The 20,786-nt window shown below is 47.8% G+C and overlaps 1 protein-coding gene and 1 long non-coding RNA gene across 2 annotated transcripts; one reads left to right on the top strand and one right to left on the bottom strand.

Moving 5' to 3' along the window:
* Nucleotides 1-7: 7 nt before the first annotated feature.
* mbd2 (methyl-CpG binding domain protein 2) lies at nt 8-18,825 on the top strand. The gene is made up of 7 exons (XM_030084985.1): nt 8-510; nt 5,314-5,473; nt 8,747-8,887; nt 9,280-9,370; nt 9,746-9,923; nt 13,035-13,162; nt 18,262-18,825. Exons 1-6 carry the CDS (start codon nt 401-403, stop codon nt 13,150-13,152), a joined length of 798 nt encoding a protein of 265 aa, XP_029940845.1. The 5' UTR covers nt 8-400; the 3' UTR covers nt 13,153-13,162; nt 18,262-18,825.
* LOC115382987 (uncharacterized) lies at nt 1,597-2,806 on the bottom strand. Its single transcript, XR_003930608.1, has 3 exons — nt 2,445-2,806; nt 2,175-2,333; nt 1,597-2,111 (listed from the first exon to the last, which is right to left on the bottom strand). It is a non-coding gene; the product is annotated as an uncharacterized LOC115382987 (long non-coding RNA).
* Nucleotides 18,826-20,786: the final 1,961 nt, after the last annotated feature.

Genomic DNA, 20,786 nt, shown 5'->3' with positions numbered 1-20,786 from the left:
CAGCTCACTTCAGATCACACGGGATGATCCGTTCCTGGTCCGGGGACTTGAAGCGGACCTGGAAGCGCTCCGGACCGGACGCGGTCTGACCCGGGACCGGGACCGGGACCCGGACCCCCTCACCCCCCCACCCCGCCCTCCCGCCGCCCCCCCCACTGCCCCGTCGGAGTCCGAGCCGGGGCGGTTTCGGGTGCGAAGCGGCGGTAAACAGGGCAGGGCGGAGCGGGACGGATCCGCCGTTAACGTTCACGTTCACGTTGAACGCGAGCGTCCTCCGTGACGTCGCTCCGTCCGCCGCCGCCGCCGCCGCCTCGCGCTGCCGTGTGGGACGCATCGACCGAGCCGACCGACCGGCTGAGGCAGCAGCGGAGCGGGACTACCGGAGCCGCGCGGTCCCGCGATGGAGAGGAAGAGGACGGACTGTCCCGCGCTGCCGCCCGGCTGGAAGAAGGAGGAGGTGATCCGGAAGTCCGGCCTGAGCGCCGGCAAGAGCGACGTCTACTACTACAGGTACGATCACCTGATCGATCCGCCGATCGGCTCGGCGGCCGGATGGGGAACGCGTCTCCCGGCCGGCAGGGGCTCAAAGTGTGGGGCGGGACCCCTCTGAGGGCCGCAGCAGCAGCGAAGTGTGGCAGCATGATCCGTCCCAACTTTTAATGTGAAAACAGCACGAGGAGGAATAGATGGACTTTTTAATCCAGCTCAGAGACAGCTGACAGAGACGGGTTATTATATCGGCTTTAATTTTATTTCTTCCGGTTTGGGATGAATCTGAAAACGCCCGCGAAGCGTCTGTCTTATTATTCACGAACGACGACAGTGAAATGCTGCCCGTCTTCTTCTCTGTTTGGTGTCGTTAAGGCGTCAGGACAGAAACACTAACCCTCATGTCGGGCCACTAGTTGGAGCTGTTTTTGTATGAAACCACACGTACAGAGAACACGGACATACGACCAAGTCTGATTGTCATTCTGACATTGTTCTTAAAGCTTGTGCAGAAGATCTGTTTACTGCGGCAGCAGCGCTCCCACCTTCTGCACAGAGCCCAAGTGTTTTCAAAAAGTTGCGTTTTCCCCTGTTTCCACGGCGACGAAGCCGGAGCGTTTTCCAGAAGTTCCACCTTGGGAGGCGTTTTCAAAAAAAAGTTGCATTTCCAGTGGCTCCGGGTGTGTAAAGGAACGCCCAGGAGTCCGCGGAAGTTCAGTGTTTTTCACTTGGAAAGCATGGCGTCGTCTTCGGGGCCTTAGAGGTGTCAGACAGACCTCGCTACAGGCGCGCACAGGAAGAACATGCAGCCTCCAGGAACCAGCTCAGACTGAAAGCCGCAGCGTTCTGACTACCACTGCACCACACCTTCGCTTGTGTGATGAGAAAAGTCCTGCAGTCCACACAGCTCATATGATATCACTAATCTGATGTCCAGGAAATCAAACGCCAATGAGACACGACCTCTGTCCAGCTTCTGCACACAGCTCGTAGATTCAGGCTCTAACTGGATTTATCCGTTCAGGTCCTCCAAAAATGGCGAAAACGGAACATTTTTTTTAATCTAACCCCCCCCCCCCCCCCCCCCCCCCCCAGCAGGATGTGGACAGCGGGCATGTCCGGGTGAAAGAGGGCGTTTGGCGGCTGTAAACAGGGTGTTTACACTGCAGCCCTGCCCACGAGATAATGAGCGAGCCTCTCCGCCGTTCAGTTTAACCGCCCAAAACGTGTGTGAGCAGCGTGGAGTCGGGGTCCGGGACCCTCCGGGAGGCTTTCCGCCGATATCAGAGAAAAGCAGCACCGACAGGCCCGAGAAGGCTCTCCACAGTGCGAGGCTCCTTCAGATTCATGAGAGGGCTGCAGCAGAGAGATACCATCAGAACAGTTTACACAGCTCCAAATGTTCACAGAATGTTCTGATAAAGTCTAAATATCCTCTAATAGAACCCGGAAAAAAGGCAAATAAGTGCAGATTCAACATTCTCCCCTCCTGGAGCAAATCGATTGTACGTCTTCATTTCTGAGGGGCTCCGGAGCCTTCCCGTTTTCACAAAGTTTCCAGGTATTTCTTTAACGCTCGACTCAGTCAGGAAGGTTCTCACGGGCGACAAACGGAGCCTCACCTAAAACATAAAGGGAGAAGGATCACCATCGTTTAAACCGGCTAATCTGACCAGGTGACTCACCTGCTCCACACCCTCCCTGGAAACACACGGGTGTGTTAAAGAAGACAGGAGGCCTCGTGGACTCTGTCCGTGTGGAGTTTGCATGTCCTGCGATGGACCGCCGGCCTGTGCAGATGGAACCTTCACGCTGGGATCGGATCAGATCCGGAGCTGAGCGGGCTGGCGAGGTGGAGGTGACAGATAGGTTTGCAGTTGAATAATTTCTCAGCTCTGCGGCGGTGTGTGAGGATGGAGGTAAACGTGTAGCGACAGCCGCAAACAAGCTGATACCTGGAGACGGATGTTACAGTGGAGATGATGAAATGAAGAATCACTCCTCCGAGACGAGAATCTGGAACTCCTGAGACCTCCTGGAAGTTCTCTGCTTTCAGATACTCACATTGAAAAAAGTGTAAAAGCTGAAGTGCAGACTGTCACCGCCTCAGAGCTGCATGAACCACACAACCACAGAACGACTCTTTCACAGGAACGATCAAACAAGTCACGGAGGCAAGCTGATCTTATTTTTGTTGCTATGTTTTTGAATTAAAGCGGACCTAAATCTGATCTCAGAATCTCGGCTGTGTATTGAAATAGTTGTTTGATCCCCCAAAAATCTCTCTCCCTTCAAAGAGCTGAAAATCCCAGCATCCCCCATCGCCCTGCGTCCCGTTCCCATGAGAAACCTGTCGCGCTCACCGGACACGTTTGACTTTTTGACTTCTTTCTTCTCTCTCACGTTTCCCTTTAGCGGCTCTTTACTTCTCCATGTAATCACCACATATAAAGCTTCCTTCCTGTCAGTAATTATGTGTCCAGATGGAGACAGACGGCGGTCCCTCATCAGACGCTCATTCACTCATAATTTCTTGCATGTTTTCAGATCCTTTTTCTTTCTTTTTTCTTGCTGCCTGATATCAGGTGAAGGATGTGATCGTATTTCCGATTATGAATAAATGCTGAGTATGAATGCATTTGTGTTACTCCTGGACACTGCTGGTTCTTTTCTCCATCAGATTTGTTTAAAGCTGTTCCACGTGTGGTTCTACCGTCCGCAGGCGGACAGAAAACTCCGGAATCCGTTTTTCTTTTTTCTTAAAAGCCGCCCAGAAGTTCAGCGTTCTCTCTGAGAAGGTGTCGTGAACCAGCGGAGAGGCTGAGACTTTCCTGGCTCGTCTCTGTCTCTTCCTCCATCAGGACTCATTAAACTCTACACACACTTCGTGACCCCCCCCCACACACACACACACACACACACTTCCATCTGTTGGGTGGGCGGGGTTTTAGTGCAGCAGGACTCGTCTGATTGGTTAAACATGTGGACATGCGGAGTCTGAATGCACAGAGCCTGGAGACGTCATGTATCCAAGCTTGGCTATCTCTGCATTATTACGTTATTTTACACTAAATATTTATCCGCCTGTGCCGGACTGAAACATCGCCGCCGCGTCACTTCTGCTTTTCGATTCGGTTTTATTTTAGGCGGACTGCAGTGAAGCGCTCTCAGCTGAAGCGACATTCTTCCTCCTCTGTGTCAGATGGCACAGGAAGTCAGTCTGCAGGTCTGCGGCGAGCCGGCAGCTGTGCTCCGAGCTCACTTCCTGTTGATGGGCGGCGGATCAAACGGCTCAGAGAGCCTCGGCGGCGCTCGGTCACATCGTGCAGGCTCACTTTCAGTTCGCCTCCTAATGTGACTCATCAGTTCCAGTAAAGAAACCGGTCCGCAGGTCAACTTACTGGAAGAGCAGCAACACCCTGCCAGGCCGCACACGCACACGCACACGCACACACACACACACACACACACACACAGTCTCCTCAAGCTTCCGACACAGAGAAAATATCTTGGAGACTCAATAAAGTCCTGGAACAAGATCAAACATGAAGTACATGACACACACACATACATGTGTGCACACACACACGTACATGCGCACACGCACCACACGAACATGCTTGCACAGCTGACCTACATGTCAGATACAGCTGAATCATGCGTGTCTGCTCTGCGTCGCCTCCTCTTGCAGCACCAATGAAGAGGTTATTTTGGGAATGAAAACATTTTTCTGGAAGGATCAGACTCTGATGAGTTCATTTAAAGTCCAGGTGCTTCTCAGTTGGGCCGTGATAACGTTATAATTGATAAACAACAACGTCTACGTTTCCCCTACTAGCTGCTAGCCGCTGCTAGCTAGCCGCGCTCAGGCTGGTTTGACACGTTGATTTGAGACGACAACGCAGCTCATCTCCTCATTGAGCTCAAAGATCTGCTTCACTTCTTCTCATGAAGCTTTGAAGGCTTCGGGAAGTTCCAGGAAGAATCTGCTTCCACGCTGCTGGGATGATGCTAAATGCTAAATGCTAGCTAGTTTTCCCCTCCAGTGAGGACTGGAGCATTTCACAGTGGAGTTTACATGTTTCACCTCAGCTTGTGTTACTCCAGCATCCTGACATGAGTCCGTGTCTCCATGTGAGTCTGGACAGGCTGTCGTGCTGCAGCGTTTTCTTAGAAAGGACCCAGAAGTCATAGTTCCTGTTGAGCTTCTGTCGCTCATGCAACACGGACATGAAATTTGGCGACATCAGCAATTTCGGTTTCGTTGGTCTCATAAATAATGAGATTTATTGCTCTTGAGTAAAAAAAACAGGTCAAAGTCCATGATGTGTGGACGTTCGATTGGCCGTTGTACATTTGGAGCAGGGCTTTTACCGTCAGATCTCTGGCACAATACGCTGCCCATGTCTCTGATTTCCTCCCCACATGTCAGGCTGGAGAAGCCTTTCTCTACGTACACCGCCAGGTGACGAATTATTGAAGGCAGTAGTTACGTACTTACATCCATGCGGCTCCGTTAATAGTTGGAAACAAAAATGACAAATAAATGTGTTGCATATATACTTTACCTCACTCTTCGTTCACGTCTGTCTCAAGTATCACACAAAATGTTCCACAAATCCTCCTCCAGACCCTGTGTTGAGACTCGGAGTCACTATCGGACCATCCTGGAGATTTTATCTCTCTCCTGGCTTCTCTGACAATCAGATCTCTGCTTTGTTTTTCCCTGACAGTCGAGTCGCCCGCAGTTTAAAACGAGTGAAAAGCAGGATTGTACTCAGCGTTTGTCTGTCTGTCCTCATGTTCTCTTCTTCTTCTTTTCAGTCCCAAAGGGAAGAAGTTCAGGAGTAAGCCTCAGCTGGCCCGTTATCTGGGAAACACGGTGGATTTAGCATGTTTCGACTTCCGCACGGGGAAGATGATGCCGGGGAAACTGCAGAAGAGCAAGCAGAGGTCCCGGCACGACGCCCTCAGCCTGGCCAAGGTAACACACCTGTGGGGGAGGGGGAGGGGCCTCGTCAGGGTTCCGCCGCTCCAGCAGATTAACAGATTAGTGAAGCTGTTTCCTGCGACGGGTCGACAGTTCAGCAGGACCAACGCAATCCGGCATGGAAACACCACGGTTTCTGAAGGGTTTCTGTCTGACCTTCACCATCAAACAGCGTCTGTCTCACTTTTAGTCGTCTGATTTTGACATAGATTTTATTCTAACTTTGACCGGTTCACATGAAGCAAAAATAGTGATGTTTCAATGTGTTTGGGCCTTTAGTTTACACATAAATGGTGCTACAAGTCACCAAGAACAGTCAGATCTGAGAATTGTGCTGGTTTTTACTTTTGTGTCAGTACGTCCCTGTAGTCCGACTGACACGATTCCCAGTCAATATTTTATTTTTTCACTTATTTTTTACTCTATTGCCATATTTAGGTGACGCTTCAATTTTTGGTCCAGAGAAACGACCCTGGCGCCATTATCGCCGACAGAGCAGGAAGTCATTTGTTCTATTTGTTGTTTTTTTCCCCCCAGGATTCTGATTGGCTAGCACAGCTTGATGCTTCTCACCACACCGCCCCCTATAGGTTGGGTTTGCTCACAGCAGCTCTTAGCCAGGGTTTTCATGCTGATTTTTGCAAAGCTATTTTTTGTGTGAACAATGATATTTTGAAAATGCAGAGCGTAAATATCCATGTCTGTAAATACCCAGCTGTTTTTAAGCGTGGCCTCGGTGGTTTAGGCTCGGCCATGTCTCAGGTTTGACCTTTATTGGTCCCTGGGAAAACCTCTGAGCTTTCACTTCTTCAATCCATATTCCCGTTCATTTAAGGAGCAAAGTTCTTTTACAGCTTGAGTGGTTTTGAAGGATTTTACAGTTTTACACACCTGTGCTGAAGGTTTAGTGCAACGATCGAGAGCATCTGGAGGTTACTGTCTCTTTGAAACGTGAAAAATGAGAGAACAAGCAAGCAAACTATGGATACAAGCAGAGCTCTGGCATCAGGAGCGATTGCCCTTTTTCTCCACTCATATTTGTCTTTGAGTCATGGTCATGGATATCCATCATCCATCCATCACAGGGACACATGCAGATCTACACAGGAAGTTTTTCGGTGTTGACTCTCAAACCTTCTCCATGGTGCCAAGGCTTCGACTGCGTCTGATCTTGGCTTTATCAGTGTTTTGACCTGAACTTGTCTCCGTCTCAGAAAACTCCTCACTTGCACTTGTCAGGCTGACACTAACTAATGTTTTCTATCTGTGCGTCCGATGTGTTTTGGTTGGCGTCACTTTCATGGTCTTGACTTGAGAAACTATCAACCCGTCTTTTCCTCCGGAGGTTATATGCGGTGCAGAGGACACGGTCTTCTTCTCGGAGCTGCCGGGGATGCCCGTCACGGTCTCTCTTCCCTTCACTCATTAAATAAAGCTCCAAGACTTAGATACTGCGTTTTCGCGCCCGTTGACACGTGGCATCGACACGTGTTTGGGCTGATCAGGTCACATGAACAGGAACTTTCAGCTCAAACCACTTCCCGAGGCGGTCTCGGACCCGTCTGACCACACGGCTGCTGCGACGCTTCGCTGTGGGAAAGCTGCTGAGACATGCTATCACCCGTCTGTCCACAGAACTCCACTCACGCCACGTTGTCATCTAAAAGGCGCTATTCAGGTGTTATGGCTGCTATTTCAGGTTGTCTGTTGTTCAGACTTTTCCCTCAAACTTTTAATGTAGACTCAGCTTCTTTCGCTTCTTTCTCTCGTATTTCCTCTGACTGAGCAGTCTCAGCCGTTACGTCCTCTTCTATGGGAGGCGGCCTCGGCTTGACTGGACTGATGATGAGTTTGTAGCAGCATCCAGTCTGGTACCGAACGATCGCTCTCGATCGAAACTCTTCAGACCTTCTTTCTGTGGTGCATCAGCATTTTGTAAATAGCCTAAAAGCTGGACTGCAGAGTTCAGATGGGTTTCGATCGATTGGGCTTCAGGTTTATCGTCTGCTGATGGAAGATTTGAATAGTTTGTGTGATTTTATGAGATGCTGATGAACAAGAGTCAATGCAGAATACAGATTTCAGTTGTTCAAACTCTCTTACGCTTTAGAAACATTTGAATTGAGATTTTTTTTTTTTTTGGGGCGATTTGTGATGTCGACATCCAGTTGACTCACGGCTGCTTCCTCGATTTGTGCAGTTCGATTTGTGGGGGAATTTGCGTTTGAACAGTTGAACCAAAATGAGGTGCAGCAATCCGAGGTGAGAATCAGAAGCTCTTTTCTGCATCAGCAGTGCCGTTCTGAAAGAAAAAAGAACCACAGAAACAAAACAAGATGAGCGACTCTGAAACGTCAGGCCCAAAAGAGGAACAGCAGCCGAAGACATGAAGACAAACACGGACTGAAGAGTTACTGATGTGGCCAAGTCACAAGACTGCAACCGTCCAACATGAAGTTCTGTTACGAGCTGGATTTACTTTCTTTAATGTCTGTTAATTATTTAAACCTTCTGATCATATTCATTCTTCTTCAACGTGAATCCCAAAGCAAAAACCCATCAGACCTCGAAACATTTACCTCAGAGCAGGAACTGCAGGAACCAGGATCGAAATGAGTCTTTAGGGTTTTTTTTACCCTCAACAGTCCCTGGTTAGGGGTTAGCTCTGGATCGGTGGCGTTATCCCCCCTGAAGCTTCAGGCTGTGGCGGAAATGAAGGCAACAAAGTGCAGAGGAAGCTTTTCGTTTTGCTCTAAATGTGGAGACAGTTTAAAGCAAATAGAGGAAAATCAGGCGATCCGGGGAGTTATTAAATTAAATGAATTTCATTTAAGGCTGGGAGACACTGAAACGCTTCATTAGCATGTGTGTGTGCGTGTGTGTGTGTGTGTGTGCTGCAGCTCTTCACACATCATTACTCCAGAGCTCAGGCGCTCTTCCTGTTGTCTCCTCTTACTGTGAAAAACCCTTCAGAGGGGATTCAGAGAAATCGACCTGAAATAGTTTTTTGGATCTGAACTCTACGCTTATTTTTTCATAATGTAGCTTCACATCAACTTCTATAACTGAGCCTTTACAGTCAAGCAGCACATAAAAAATACAAGAGGAACCAAGTGTTGCTCTTTCAGTATTTAAAATGCTTTTGGAGCAGTTCTTTACTCGTTAAAACAAAAAATCTGAAAAAGTCTTTTTAACAGGCCCAGTTTCTTTGATGCAAAGAAACTACTTTACACTTTTTTTTAACCCTTCCTCTTTTGTCCTGCCCAGGGAGGGAAGCCAGACCTGAACACGGCTCTGCCCATCCGGCAGACGGCGTCCATCTTCAAACAGCCCGTTACCAAAGTCACCAGTCACCCCGGAAACAAGGTGAAGACGGACCTGCAGAGAGCGAGCGAGCAGCCCCGACAGGTGAGACACACACACACACACACACACACACACACACACACACACTCACACGGTCCCTGAACGGCGAGCCTCTCCGGCAGGATCCCTGAAGGCCGCCGGCGCCGCTAATTAAGACGAAGGCGTGAAGGGCGCCGGGTTGCCATGGTGACCGCAGCCGCTAGAGGGGGCTGAAGCATCAGGGGAGCAGAGACGTGACACGGAGCGCGTGCGGGGAACAGGAAGGAGTGGGCAGGGAGGGACGAGGGAAGAGGTCAACGTCAGGAAGTGGTGGGAGCAGCAGCCGGGGGAGCCTTCGGGCCCGCTCGAAACTAACCGGCGCCGTGTGTGTGTGTGTCTGTGTGTGTGTCTGTGTGTGTCTGTGTGTGTGTGTCTGTGTGTGTGTGTGTCTGCAGCTCTTCTGGGAGAAGAGGTTGAAAGGTCTGCGGTCGTCAGACGTCACGGAGGAAGTCCTGCGCAGCATGGAGCTTCCTAAAGGACTCCAGAGTGAGACGCCTGTCTACCTGTCTGTCAGTCATCCCTGCTCAGACCGCCGCCGCGACTCCTGTCGATAATCACCGTTAATACCAGAAATCAAACAGGAACATCAGTTAAAAACTATCAATGAGAAAAACTCTGTATATGATGGTGAATGAAGTGGAAGTTTCATGGACGCACAGTGAATCTCTTTGATATTTGTGACATTTTGAAGTTTGTAAAACTAAATTCTTTTGACCACGGTGAGACTTCATGAAATCAGGTTCAAAGTTGAACAAAGTTGTGTGATTATATGCTTTAAGGCAGATGTTGAAAGTGTCTTAACATCTCAAAGCAGTGCAGTGAAGCGTAGCTAATTCCAGCTGTTGTGTCCGTTGTGTCCAGACATCGGGCCGGACTCCGGCGACGACACGCTGCTGTCGGCCATCGCCAGCGCTCTGCACATGAGCTCGGGTCCCATCACGGGCCAGACGTCCGTGGCGGCGGAGAAGAACCCGGCCATCTGGCTCAACACGGCGCAGCCGCTCTGCAAGGCCTTCACCGTCACCGACGAGCAGATCCGGTGAGACGAGACTCGCCCCGCTTTCACTTCCACGCCGGAGGAGATTCGGTTTCAGAAACGTTGACCCTTCTGTTTTTCAATCGATCTGTTCTGTGACTTTGGACTTCAGGGGAATTTGGAGTCTTTGGAGTGGGTTTTTGGAAGCTGTCGTACTTCAGACACTTTCCTGTTGACTTCCGAGCGCCTCTGTCCTTCCAGCTTGTGAGCGAAGCGCTCCTGCTCCTCCAGGTGTCGCCTGCAGCTTCTGCTTCCTGTTTCGCTGACAGAAGTGTGTCACCGCTCTGACTCTGCAACACTCCAAGCGATTGGAAACATCCTGCCGTTCGCCTTTGTGGTCTGACTTCATTGAAGTTACATAACTTTGTTGAGCAGCGGATGAGGTTTTTAATTCTTCACACAATAGAAGCGGATTGCTCTTCCTGGAGGTTTCAGGCCTTCAGATGCGGTCGGCTTCACCGGTTTGAAGAGAAAAATGAAACTCGGCAAATTGAAAATAATGTTTTCAAATGATATTTTCATTTAATTAGAGAAAAAAAAAAACTGAAAAAGACGTTTGGCTTCGCTGGGATGTTTGACAGCGAGGGGAAAAGATGGAGACTCTGGAAACTCCGGGGTTTCTGCTTCCTGGTGGTTTGTTTTTAAAAAGTGGAGTGATTCTTCTTCCCTTTGATGAAGTGTGGGAATCGTCGGTTGTGCAGCGAGAGGAGGAGGAGGAGGAGGAGGAGGAGGAGGATGAAGAGCGGCAGTGCTGTTGTGAAGATTACTCCACAAACATATGACTGAATTAAAGCTGTTTATCCAGAGAGGAGCAGGCCTTAGCATTAGCATTAGCGTGTTAGCTCCAGGCTGCTCTCCTCCTGCAGATTCATCACATTCCCATGTATTTCCATAGTTATTTCACAGGTTAGCCAGTGATGCTGATGTTTCTGTGCTTTGATATTCCTTCTGCTGAATAACACCGATGTTGAACCGTCACAGTAGTGTGATCGAAACCAAATGTTCTGCTACTGTTTCACCAACAACCGGAAATGAATCGTGTCTAATACAAAGAATCAGTACGTGACTGGTTAAGAATGAATGAGTTTCACCTACGAGGATGAACATTTCATTTCACCCAGCCAGCTGTATGGCGCACGGCTGGCTGGATCTGAGACTGATCGCAATATTTTCTGAGGAATTGTGAAGTATTTAACCGAGTGTCAGATATTGACAGAGATCTCGAGAACAAATTACACTGAACGTCTGGAAGGAAAAGTCAGAGCGAGGGTTAAAATTAGAGGAAGAGATCGACGTGATGGACAGTGTGTGAAGAGATGCGAGGCGTTTGGGAAAAGCGTTTTGTGTTTACAGCGTCGATGTTATTGATCTGGTCGGAGCTCTGCAGGATCCAGAAACATTCAGAAAACATCTGGGAGTGAAGATGTCAGGAAGGCTGTGGGGAGGATTTCATTGACTTTGCAGGATTTTAACCTTCCTCCCTCCTCCGGTCTGACCCCCGACTCCAGCAGCCCCACCGACTGCAGCCTGCCAGCAGGAGGCGCTGTGGGGCCACGCACCGCACACGTGTGTGTGTGTGTGTGTGTGTGTGTGTGTGTGTGTCCACTAGAACAGCTGGCCAAAGCTATTACAGCAGAATCACTGGAATACATCACGTCTCCTCCTTTCTCTTCTTTCCTATTTCCTTTTTTCCCCCCTCCAGTCTCTCCTGGTTCCTCCCTCCTTCCTCATTTCATTTTCAGGCAATCCCCTCTCCCACCCATCCCTCGTTCCCCTCTCCTCTTTTTTCATCCGTCCTGTTATTACCTCTCGTCCCCCTACCTCGGCTTCCCCTCCGTCCCTCGTCTTCCTCCCTCCTTTCATCCCTCCTCCCTCTTCTCTCGCTGCATTTGTCTTCCTCCTTCCTTTGTTTTTCATCTGTCTCTCTTTTTCCATTTCCATTCCCCCGTTCCTCCTCCTCCTCCTCATATCTTCTCCACACCTCCTCCTCCTCCTTTTCTTATCTCTCCCCTCCATTAATTTCCCATTCTCTCCCCCTCTCCTGCTCTCCTCTCCAGCTGAATGTGCTTGTCATCCTAAATCGCTCTCATTCCTCTCCTCCTCCTCTTCCTCCTCCTCTTCCTCTCTCCTGGTTTTTTTTTCCCTGCTTTTCAACATTTTCTACATCCTTCTTTTCCCCCTTTAATTCCTGGTTTTTGACTCCTGCATTTATCTCCGTTGGTGAATCCGGCTCGACACGCTTCCCTCTGACTCCGTTAAACGGAGGCCGATCGTTTCTGTCGGTAGCATGACGGCGTGGCGTGGCGTGGCGTGGCGTGGCGTGGCGTGGCGTGGCGTGGCGTGGCGTGGCGTGGCGTGGCGTGGCGTGGCGTGGCGTCGTGTCGCGTGGCGTCGCGTAGCGTCTCTGTTGCTCTAAACGGAGCCTGAGACAGACGGACGGGTCCGACGCCGTCTCCTCCGTGTTTCCGGGCCTCCTTTGCTCAGTTTGACAGAAGGTGGCAGATCTCAGACGTCTTCAGGAAAAATAATCCGGGAGCCCACCCGGCTGCGAGCAGCGCTCAGAAACTCTCACCTCTTATTTACACAGTTTATGCTGCAGTTATTTCATTTAAGACTCATAAGTGCAGCATTCTTTAGATGCTATAGACGCCTGTTTAGTATCCGGGAGTCTTCCTGCACACGTCAAAGCTCCAGGAAAAGCAGCAGGTTGCACTGAAAGTAAATGTAAACTCTCTGTTTTCCTCTGAGCTTCTCTTTATTTGGATTCAGTCCTGGTTTTCACACCTAAAGGGAACTTTGGAAACTCAACACTTCTCAGCTGAAGTGAGCGGCAGATTTTACTAGATCAACTGTTGAGCCTTCCCGGGAGATGAGAGCGTTTTCAAATGATCGTCTGCTCTGCGTAAAGAAATTAAATGTTTCTCTTAACTTCGGCGCTGCTGGAAAACTCCCACTCTGAATAGCAGTCTCAACAAAGCCGACGATTCTCTCTTGAATATTCCAGTCGGAATGAATGTTTGTTTTATTAATCGACGCCAAACCAGCCAGACTGAGGAGCAAGTCCAGAAAATTCATCTTCATTGTGTGTGTTTGTGTGTGTGTGTGTGTCTGCAGGGAACAGGAAATGAAGGTGTACCAGGCCAGGAGGAGTCTGGAGGAGGCGCTGATGGCCGACGGTTTGGCGCGGGCCGCTGAAAACACCCGAGAGCTGCTAGAAGGGAAAACAGCCTGAAGACGGAGGGGTGAGAGGCCCACACACACACACACACACACACACACACACACACACACACACACACACACTTCCCTCGTACGTCGCGGGCGAGCCGCGGACGGGGACGCAGGGATGATGGCTGACATTAGCCCGTCGCCATGGCAACGCAAATCTGCTTTTAAGGCGGCGAGACGAGGTGCACATCGGCCGGAGATGGAGTCCGGCGAGGAGAGATCAAAGATCTGTCAGAGGAGAGCGGCGAGGGAGACGCTTTCAGTCTGTGGAGCGACGCTTCAGGCTCCTCCAGTCTGTCGCTAGCCGCCCTCAGAACCCCGAAACGCCGGAGTTTAACCTCTCACCTCTCCGAAAATACCGGACCAGGATCAAGAAAAACATCCACCGCTACACTATAAACATACAGAAGTCTGCGGATCAGCTTTTTACCTTCGTTCAGAGGAGGAAATAACGCTAAAAGAAGCAGCGGAGGAGTAAATCTTTCATTTAACCACATTTTATGACTGAAACTTTGGATTTCAGGTTGAAGCAGAGTTCTGCTTCCAGCAGGCAGCGGATCGGAACGGCCGCCGTTCATTATGCTTCATGCATTATGGATTCATCCAGGAATTCCTGCTCGCTGTGTGACAAAACATGCATGAGAGCATCGGGTCACGCCGTGGTCCACCTCCTGTGTGAGGGTCTTTTTGAAATATTCAATGTTTTCAGTGATAAAGGACAAAATTAAAGACATCAAAACTGTGATTCTAAACAAAAGACCTGCAGAGGTTTGGGTCGAGCAGTGGAACAGTTTACCTGTTTGAACACACTTTTTATTGGAAATCATTAAATCATTGGCCTGCAAACACATCCAACTGCTAAACCAAGCAGAGTGTGTGTGTGCATGTGTGTGTGTGTGTGTGTGTCTGTGATGGTTCGTCTAAAAGCAGACAGATAAGGAGACGCTTCTTTTTTAAAGCACATTTGTTTTCCGTGGAGGGAAAATCGTCCATTAATGTAGATTTATGCAGATTGGCTGGATGGAAGTCGTTTGGGCGAAAAGAGCCACTGAGAGTCGAGGAGTGATTACTAATGGGTTTTATAGCTGGACCAGAGTGAGTGTGTGTCTGCGTCTGTGTGTGTGTGTGTGTGTGGAGCTGTTGAAACAACCATTTTAAATCTTTGCTCAGTCCTCAGACTGTTTGCTCGGTCCTCTTCATTTATTTATGTTGGCCATTCGGCGGCCAGTATCGACCGGAGTCGGGATTTCCAGCCGATTGGGTTCAGGTTTTTTTTTTTTTTTTCTTCTTCTTAATTGTTAAAAAGTGACTCTGTGCTCGTTGAAGAGTGGCTCACAACATTTAAACACTCGGCAGTTTTTACTGTATTTACTGGCCGACCATCAGGTTTGTGATTTGAGCTTTTTTTGCACTCAGTGAACTCAGGGAACGTTATGGATCCGGGCGAATCGCGCTAATAGGGGGCGCTAGAGGTCAGAGGTCACGTGTGTACCAGCCAGGTTTGGTGCATTACACTCACACACACACACAGCTGTGTCCACACTGCCTCTCCTGTAGGACCCTGAGGGAGACGTCCCCAGCCTTCCCCTGCTTCCCCGCGAGGCGAGGCGACGTCTGCCGCAGAGATCAGAACGGTATCGTCTGACTCCGGGGTCGGCGTGGAAGTGCAGGATTTCAGGAATGTGCAGACTGTCCCTTTAAATGTGCAGACTGCTGTTCTTATCTGATCTAGACTAAAGATTCACTCTGCTGACTGAGAGAAGAGTCGGGGAGCGTGAAACCAACACACACCGACTCACTCACCTGTGTGTGTGTGTGTGTGTGTGTGTGTGTGTGTGTGTGTGTGCGCACAGAGCCTTTTTCTTTATTCGTTTTTTTTTTTTTTTTTTTTTTTGTGAGATCCACGCCCAGAAAATCCAAAATGGTTTGATTCCAGTTTACATGTGGGAAACAAAACATGCGAACCCACAAAGTTTAACCTTATTAAAATAATAATAATAATAATGATATATTGAATTATAATATTTCTATATAATACAAGATGACGGGTTAAATCACATATAGCCAGGTAGTTGTTGCGGGTAATAAGAGGGTGATGGGCTGGAGAATGGGAGAATGTATTACATTAATGAAGAGTGGTGTGTGTCCGTGTGTGTGTGTGTGTGTGTGTGTGTGTGTGTGTATCTTGTGATTTCCACTGGGGCTGATTCAGACTCCTGCAGCATTTTTCAACGGTTGGTAATTAGTGGATGTTGAGACACAGAGAATTATCTGCTTCAAAGTCATTCACCAGCCTGATAACTGCTGACTGTGTGTGTGTGTGTGTGTGTGTGTGTGTGTGTGTGTGTGTGTGTGTGTGTGTGTGTGTGTGTGTGTGTGTGTGTGTGTGTGTGTGTGTGTGTGTGTGTGTGTGTGTGTGTGTGTGTGTGTGGTGTGTGTGTGTGTGTGTGTGTGTGTGTGTGTGTGTGTGTGTGTGTGTGTGTGTGTGTGTGCTGTCAGTCAGCTGAATTGCCTCGACGCAGCGGCAGATTATCGGGATTTTCTAATTATTAGGGAGTAATTAAGACTGAACTGGGGATTATCAGACTGAAACATGGAAATCCTGAAGCTGTGAAAGAGACGGCGTTCAGACGCCGAGACGCTGAAGCGGCGAGACAATGAAGCACTCAGCGCGGGAACAAAGGTTCTGAAGGAACACCTCCAGTCTGCCAGAAGACAGGCACGGAGTGGAAGCAAAGATTAAACATGGAATGGGAGGAGAAAAGTACAAATGAATAAAGACGTGAAGAAATCAAAGCGTTCAGAACAGAAGATAATGAAATTTTAACCCCAAAATATGTTCCTGAGAAAAGATTCAAAGGAGGAAATGGTGATTACTCAAGCCAAGTGATGGAATTCATAAAGACTGAAAAATGCCACGTTGGTATTCTAATTTAAAGCAAATGTTTTAAAACCTCTTTATGCGTCAGTCTGGAGGCTTTTCAGACACGATTAAAGTTAGTTTTTAATGGACTTTTCCATCTTTCTGAGAGACTAAAATACTCTTCCAGTCCTGTTTTTTAAGCGTCACTCGCCTCCCCGCTTTCTGTTCTGTTCCACCTTCTTCTTTTTTTGCATCTTTCATTGTGGTAAAAATCAAAAAGTGCCCACATTTTTCACAAAATTAAATAAAATATGCAGTTTTATCTTATGTGTTGAAGATGAAACGGTGGATTCATAATGATGGAAGGATTAATGTGGAGAGCCATTCCGGCATATTTTTAATCTGTTAATTCTGACGTTTTCTTCCTCTTCATTGTGGGAGGATGAGGATGAGGAGGACATGCTGACCTTTGACCCGGCCTGCTCTCCTGCCGGCTCGACGCTCCGCTCTCCTGTTTTATGTATAATTAACATGTTTTCTGAGCAGGCAGGAGGAGAGCCGCCCCGGCTGTGGCCCCGCCCCCCTCGCTAATGGAGTGGGAGGGAGGAGGTGTCGGAGGTTAATGGAGACGCTGATGATTAGCATACAAGCTCTCCACATTAATTGGATTTTTTTTCTTTTTCTGTCCGGAGGCAGATGTTTATTGTTCTGCAGGAAGTGAGATTACCGAGCGGAGACGCGCTCTGGCTTTCAGGGCTTTCAGGGAACATTTATTCGGTTTATGGACACTTCCTGTGAAACTCTCATCCTGATTCCCTTCGTACCGAGTCTCGGCCCCGTGAATCCGGACCGGTTCCCTCCACACACTTAGACACACACACACACACACACACACACACGCACACACTGTTTACTCCACACACGAGACACACTTCAGCTGACAAATGAAGCACCGCTTCAGTCTCAGTGTTTTTATTTCCTTCAGGTGCTTTACACACCGTCCAGCAAGCAGCCTCACAGCATGATGCTTCCACCACCGTGCTTCATTGTGTGTTTGTGTAGCGATTGTGTTGATTCTGAAGCTCCTTCTTTTCTCTCTCCTGCTGAGGTTGTGTAAATGTGTAAAAAAAACCCTTTTTTTTAAATGCTCAGACTCAGTAGGACTCGAGCAGACGTTGAATACACTGTATTTTTGACGTGACTCACTTCAGCAGACGTGGTATTCAGCTGGAATTGTTTCAGTGGAGTTTTTTCGTCTCGGCTGTGACTTTGACCTGGAAGCTCTGATTTACTCCGATAGTCCCAGACTGGGAGCCACATGAGGCGCTTTAGCATCTCTAGAGCAGAAAGTTAGATCTAAATTAACATTTGATCCTATTTTTATTTTATTTACACAATAGAAAGTTTATTCAAAATTGCTAAAACAAAATATCTAACTGGAATCAGGGGGAAAACATTAAAATGACAACAATTTTTCAAAACAAGAAACAAACAAAGCAGAATTGCTTAGAAACACATTTTAAAGAATGGCTGAAATGTCTTCTTCCTGCCTTCCTCCCTTTCTTCCTTCTTTCCTTCTTATGGCCGTTAGACTCTAACTCCTCCCTGTAAACAGGGCTTGCTGTTTTTTGGTGACGTTCATCCTTTCTGTGTTATATTAATCCACATTAAGTGTTGTTCGTAATAATGTTTAAAATTACTACCTAAAGTTTTACCCTGCCCTGTTTGATAATCAACTTCACTTCAAATTAGCCCTTGTTTTACAAAGTACTTCTATTCCTTTCAAAAATGTCAAATTGTCTAAAAATATTTGCTAATGTTGTCTGGTTAAAATGACGAAAAAGGCTCTTTAGTTCACAAATGTTCAGTTTACATTCCTGAGGTGAGCTGCTGTTTTAAAATGGGCTCTGATAACATCTCTGTTTTTCTACTGTTTTATACTATGAAGGTTTTCTGTATGATTTTCACTTGGCTACAAATGTGATTTGAATTTGGATTTATGTGAAGCTTCAATAACGGATTATTTTCTTCTGAAAACTGATTGAAGTTTTTGTTTTGAAGCATTTTCACACCACAGGTTTTATTTTCATTTGCACTTTTATCCCATTAAATCTGACTTCTTGATTTTTATTCTCTTATTTTTGAATTGTAGCAGGTTTCTAGTCTGAAAGCCAAGAAAATCCATAACCCTTTCTTGACTCCGTTTGACGCAGCAGGAGTTTGACGAAGCGCTGCTTTGTGTGTCTGCAGGCCTCCTCTGCTCTCCAGCCTCAGGGTCACCGTCACCTTCACCTTCCTCTCCATCCAGAGCCGGACCGGCCCGGGACCGAAGCTGCTGCCGCCGTCACTTTGAAAGAAACCCGTTTGTCTATTTACAGCTGTGGACCGGCGCGGCGCCAGCCGTTATTTAACACCAGCATCACCCGAGAGAAGAAGCCACCAGACTCACACCAGCAATAACTCTGCAGCGATCCTTTAACCGGCATTTATCTGCTCTCAGACCGCACTTAGCTTTTACTCTTCAGACACGTCTTTTTTTAAAAAACACGGAAGCGAAACGGAGACTTTGTGAAGGAGCCACTCCGCGAACCAAAGTCAGGATGCAAACTGCTGGACGGCTTTTGCTCTACTAACCTCCGACGTGCTCTTTCATAGCTCTGTTTGGTCTCCCGACTCACTTTTAAAGAAGTCTTCAGGGGTTTTAATGAATTAATGAGATCTAGAACAAATGCTTATTTAAGACAGATTTTATACCTTCAGAGAATATACGTGTACATTTATTGGACTGGAATAAATAAGTGATCATAGTCAGTCGCTGGGTTGTTCTCCTTACTGGCTTCACACTTCCTGCTCCATCACTTTAACAGTGGCTGCTTTTTTTTTTTTATTCATTTCCATGCACAAATTGGAAAAACCATTTATTTTAAATAAAGGTATTTTATCTTAAATAAAAAGAGAAGAGTAGTAGTGATAGAGGTGGATGGTGTTCACACTCGTGTTTGCGTAAAAAAAAAAGGCAGAATAAATGTTATTTCAGTTCCAGTCAAACACTGACGAGCACACAGTCGAGGATCTTTTATCACAACGGTTCACCTTTTCTTTTTAAACGTGACTCTAGAATCAACATCATCAACACTTCAATAAGTGCAAATGCAATATTTCTTATTTCTATTTTTCAAGTCATTAACATGAATACCAAGACTCACTGTCACATCCATTTATGCAGTCCAATATAAAAAACTGACCTAAAACTGATCAAAATCACACATTTCTGTTTAAAAAAATTGGTTTAAATTCTTATTGACTATTACAGGCCTGGAGTGAAATGTATTTTTAACAAAAATCCTCTCATATCATTATGTTTATTGAAAAACAGTTAAAGTAAAGGAAACAAAATGGGCAATTTTCTCTTTTCACAAACCATCATGTACGGAACCAAAGTGGTATTTTAAGCAATGATTTAACCACCGGTTTCACGCTGGTTCTGGAGAAGTTCTGCTCTCAGATAAACAGAGACGCGGTGTGGTGCCGAAAACGGCGGATTGCAGCTGGATCTGAACGGCGTCGCGGTGGAGCAGTGGTTCAGCGCTCTCACAAGATGTCGTCGCAGTGTGAGAAACGGCCATCCTCTGACGCTCGGCCGGGACTCTCTCATGCAGGTCTTTGAAAGTCACGCTGTGTCGAGACGTTTCTCGGTCCTTGTTCTCAGTAGTGATGCTGCTGTTTCCTCTCCGACTCCCTCCTCCAGCCAAACTTTAGTTTTTAACTACTGGTAAAGCTCGGGGAGTTAAATCAGCATGTAGTTTGTTCTGTCAGGCACTTAGCGCAAATTGCTCTCGGTCCAGATGTTGGACTTGTATGTGTGATTGTATGTGCATGATATTTGTGTGTGTGTGTGTGTGTATGTGAGACAGAATGAGACAAACCAGCCTGCCAGCTCTGCCCTCATTTGCATCTGCTAATGGCTCAATGATGCCAGTTTCTGATCACTGCAACCACACATTTAAATTCCTGCGTCAGTGCCAGATGCTCCTCTCTCTCTCTCTCTCTCTCCCCCCCCCCCCCCCCCCCCCCCCCCCCCCCCCCACCCCCCTCCTGTAACAGCAGCTCCTCCGTGCTCAGCATCAGAAGACCAGGAGTAGAAGTTAAGCTGGAGACGTGCAGCTGCTGCTGTTGGTGGCGCTCTGGTTGATGATTGTAATCAAGCCTTTTCAACAGGTTTCTCACTGAAATGTTTGAACCTTGAACGTGTCACTGCAACAGTTGTCAGACACTGAAACCTGATTTTTGCCCCCGAATTCAGCAACAAATGGTGTCCTTAAACCTACATGTACAACAATGGATACCCTCTCGGGTCTTTAAGGAAGCAGGAGACAGGAACTGATAATCACGTCACAAACAGAAAGCTCCTGCCGGGCTGCAGAGGGAGCTACCACACTGCAGAGAGATCCGTCTGAAGTGCATGGAGCCGGAAGGTGGAAGCTCAATCCGTGCATACAGTAGAGCTTCAACATTTTAGAGAATGTACCCAGTGCACCCTGTGCACACGCCTGGAAAGACGACAGGAAGGGTCCGAGGGGGGACCTTACACTCGCAGCCAAATGCAAACCGAACGGACCCGAGGATAATTACGCTCCATCCATAATGTGTACAACTGCCGCAGAGAGACGACGGCGCGGCAGGACAATTTGCATAAAACAGAGGCGAGCGGCTCGCGTGCCAGCAGACAAACAAACACGTCCATTTTACCCTTCACTTCAAAGTTACACACACAC

This window comes from Salarias fasciatus (assembly GCF_902148845.1).
Source record: "Salarias fasciatus chromosome 7 unlocalized genomic scaffold, fSalaFa1.1 super_scaffold_4, whole genome shotgun sequence".
In the NCBI taxonomy this organism is placed as follows: Eukaryota; Metazoa; Chordata; class Actinopteri; order Blenniiformes; family Blenniidae; genus Salarias; species Salarias fasciatus.
This window is presented reverse-complemented; position numbering and strand designations above follow the sequence as displayed.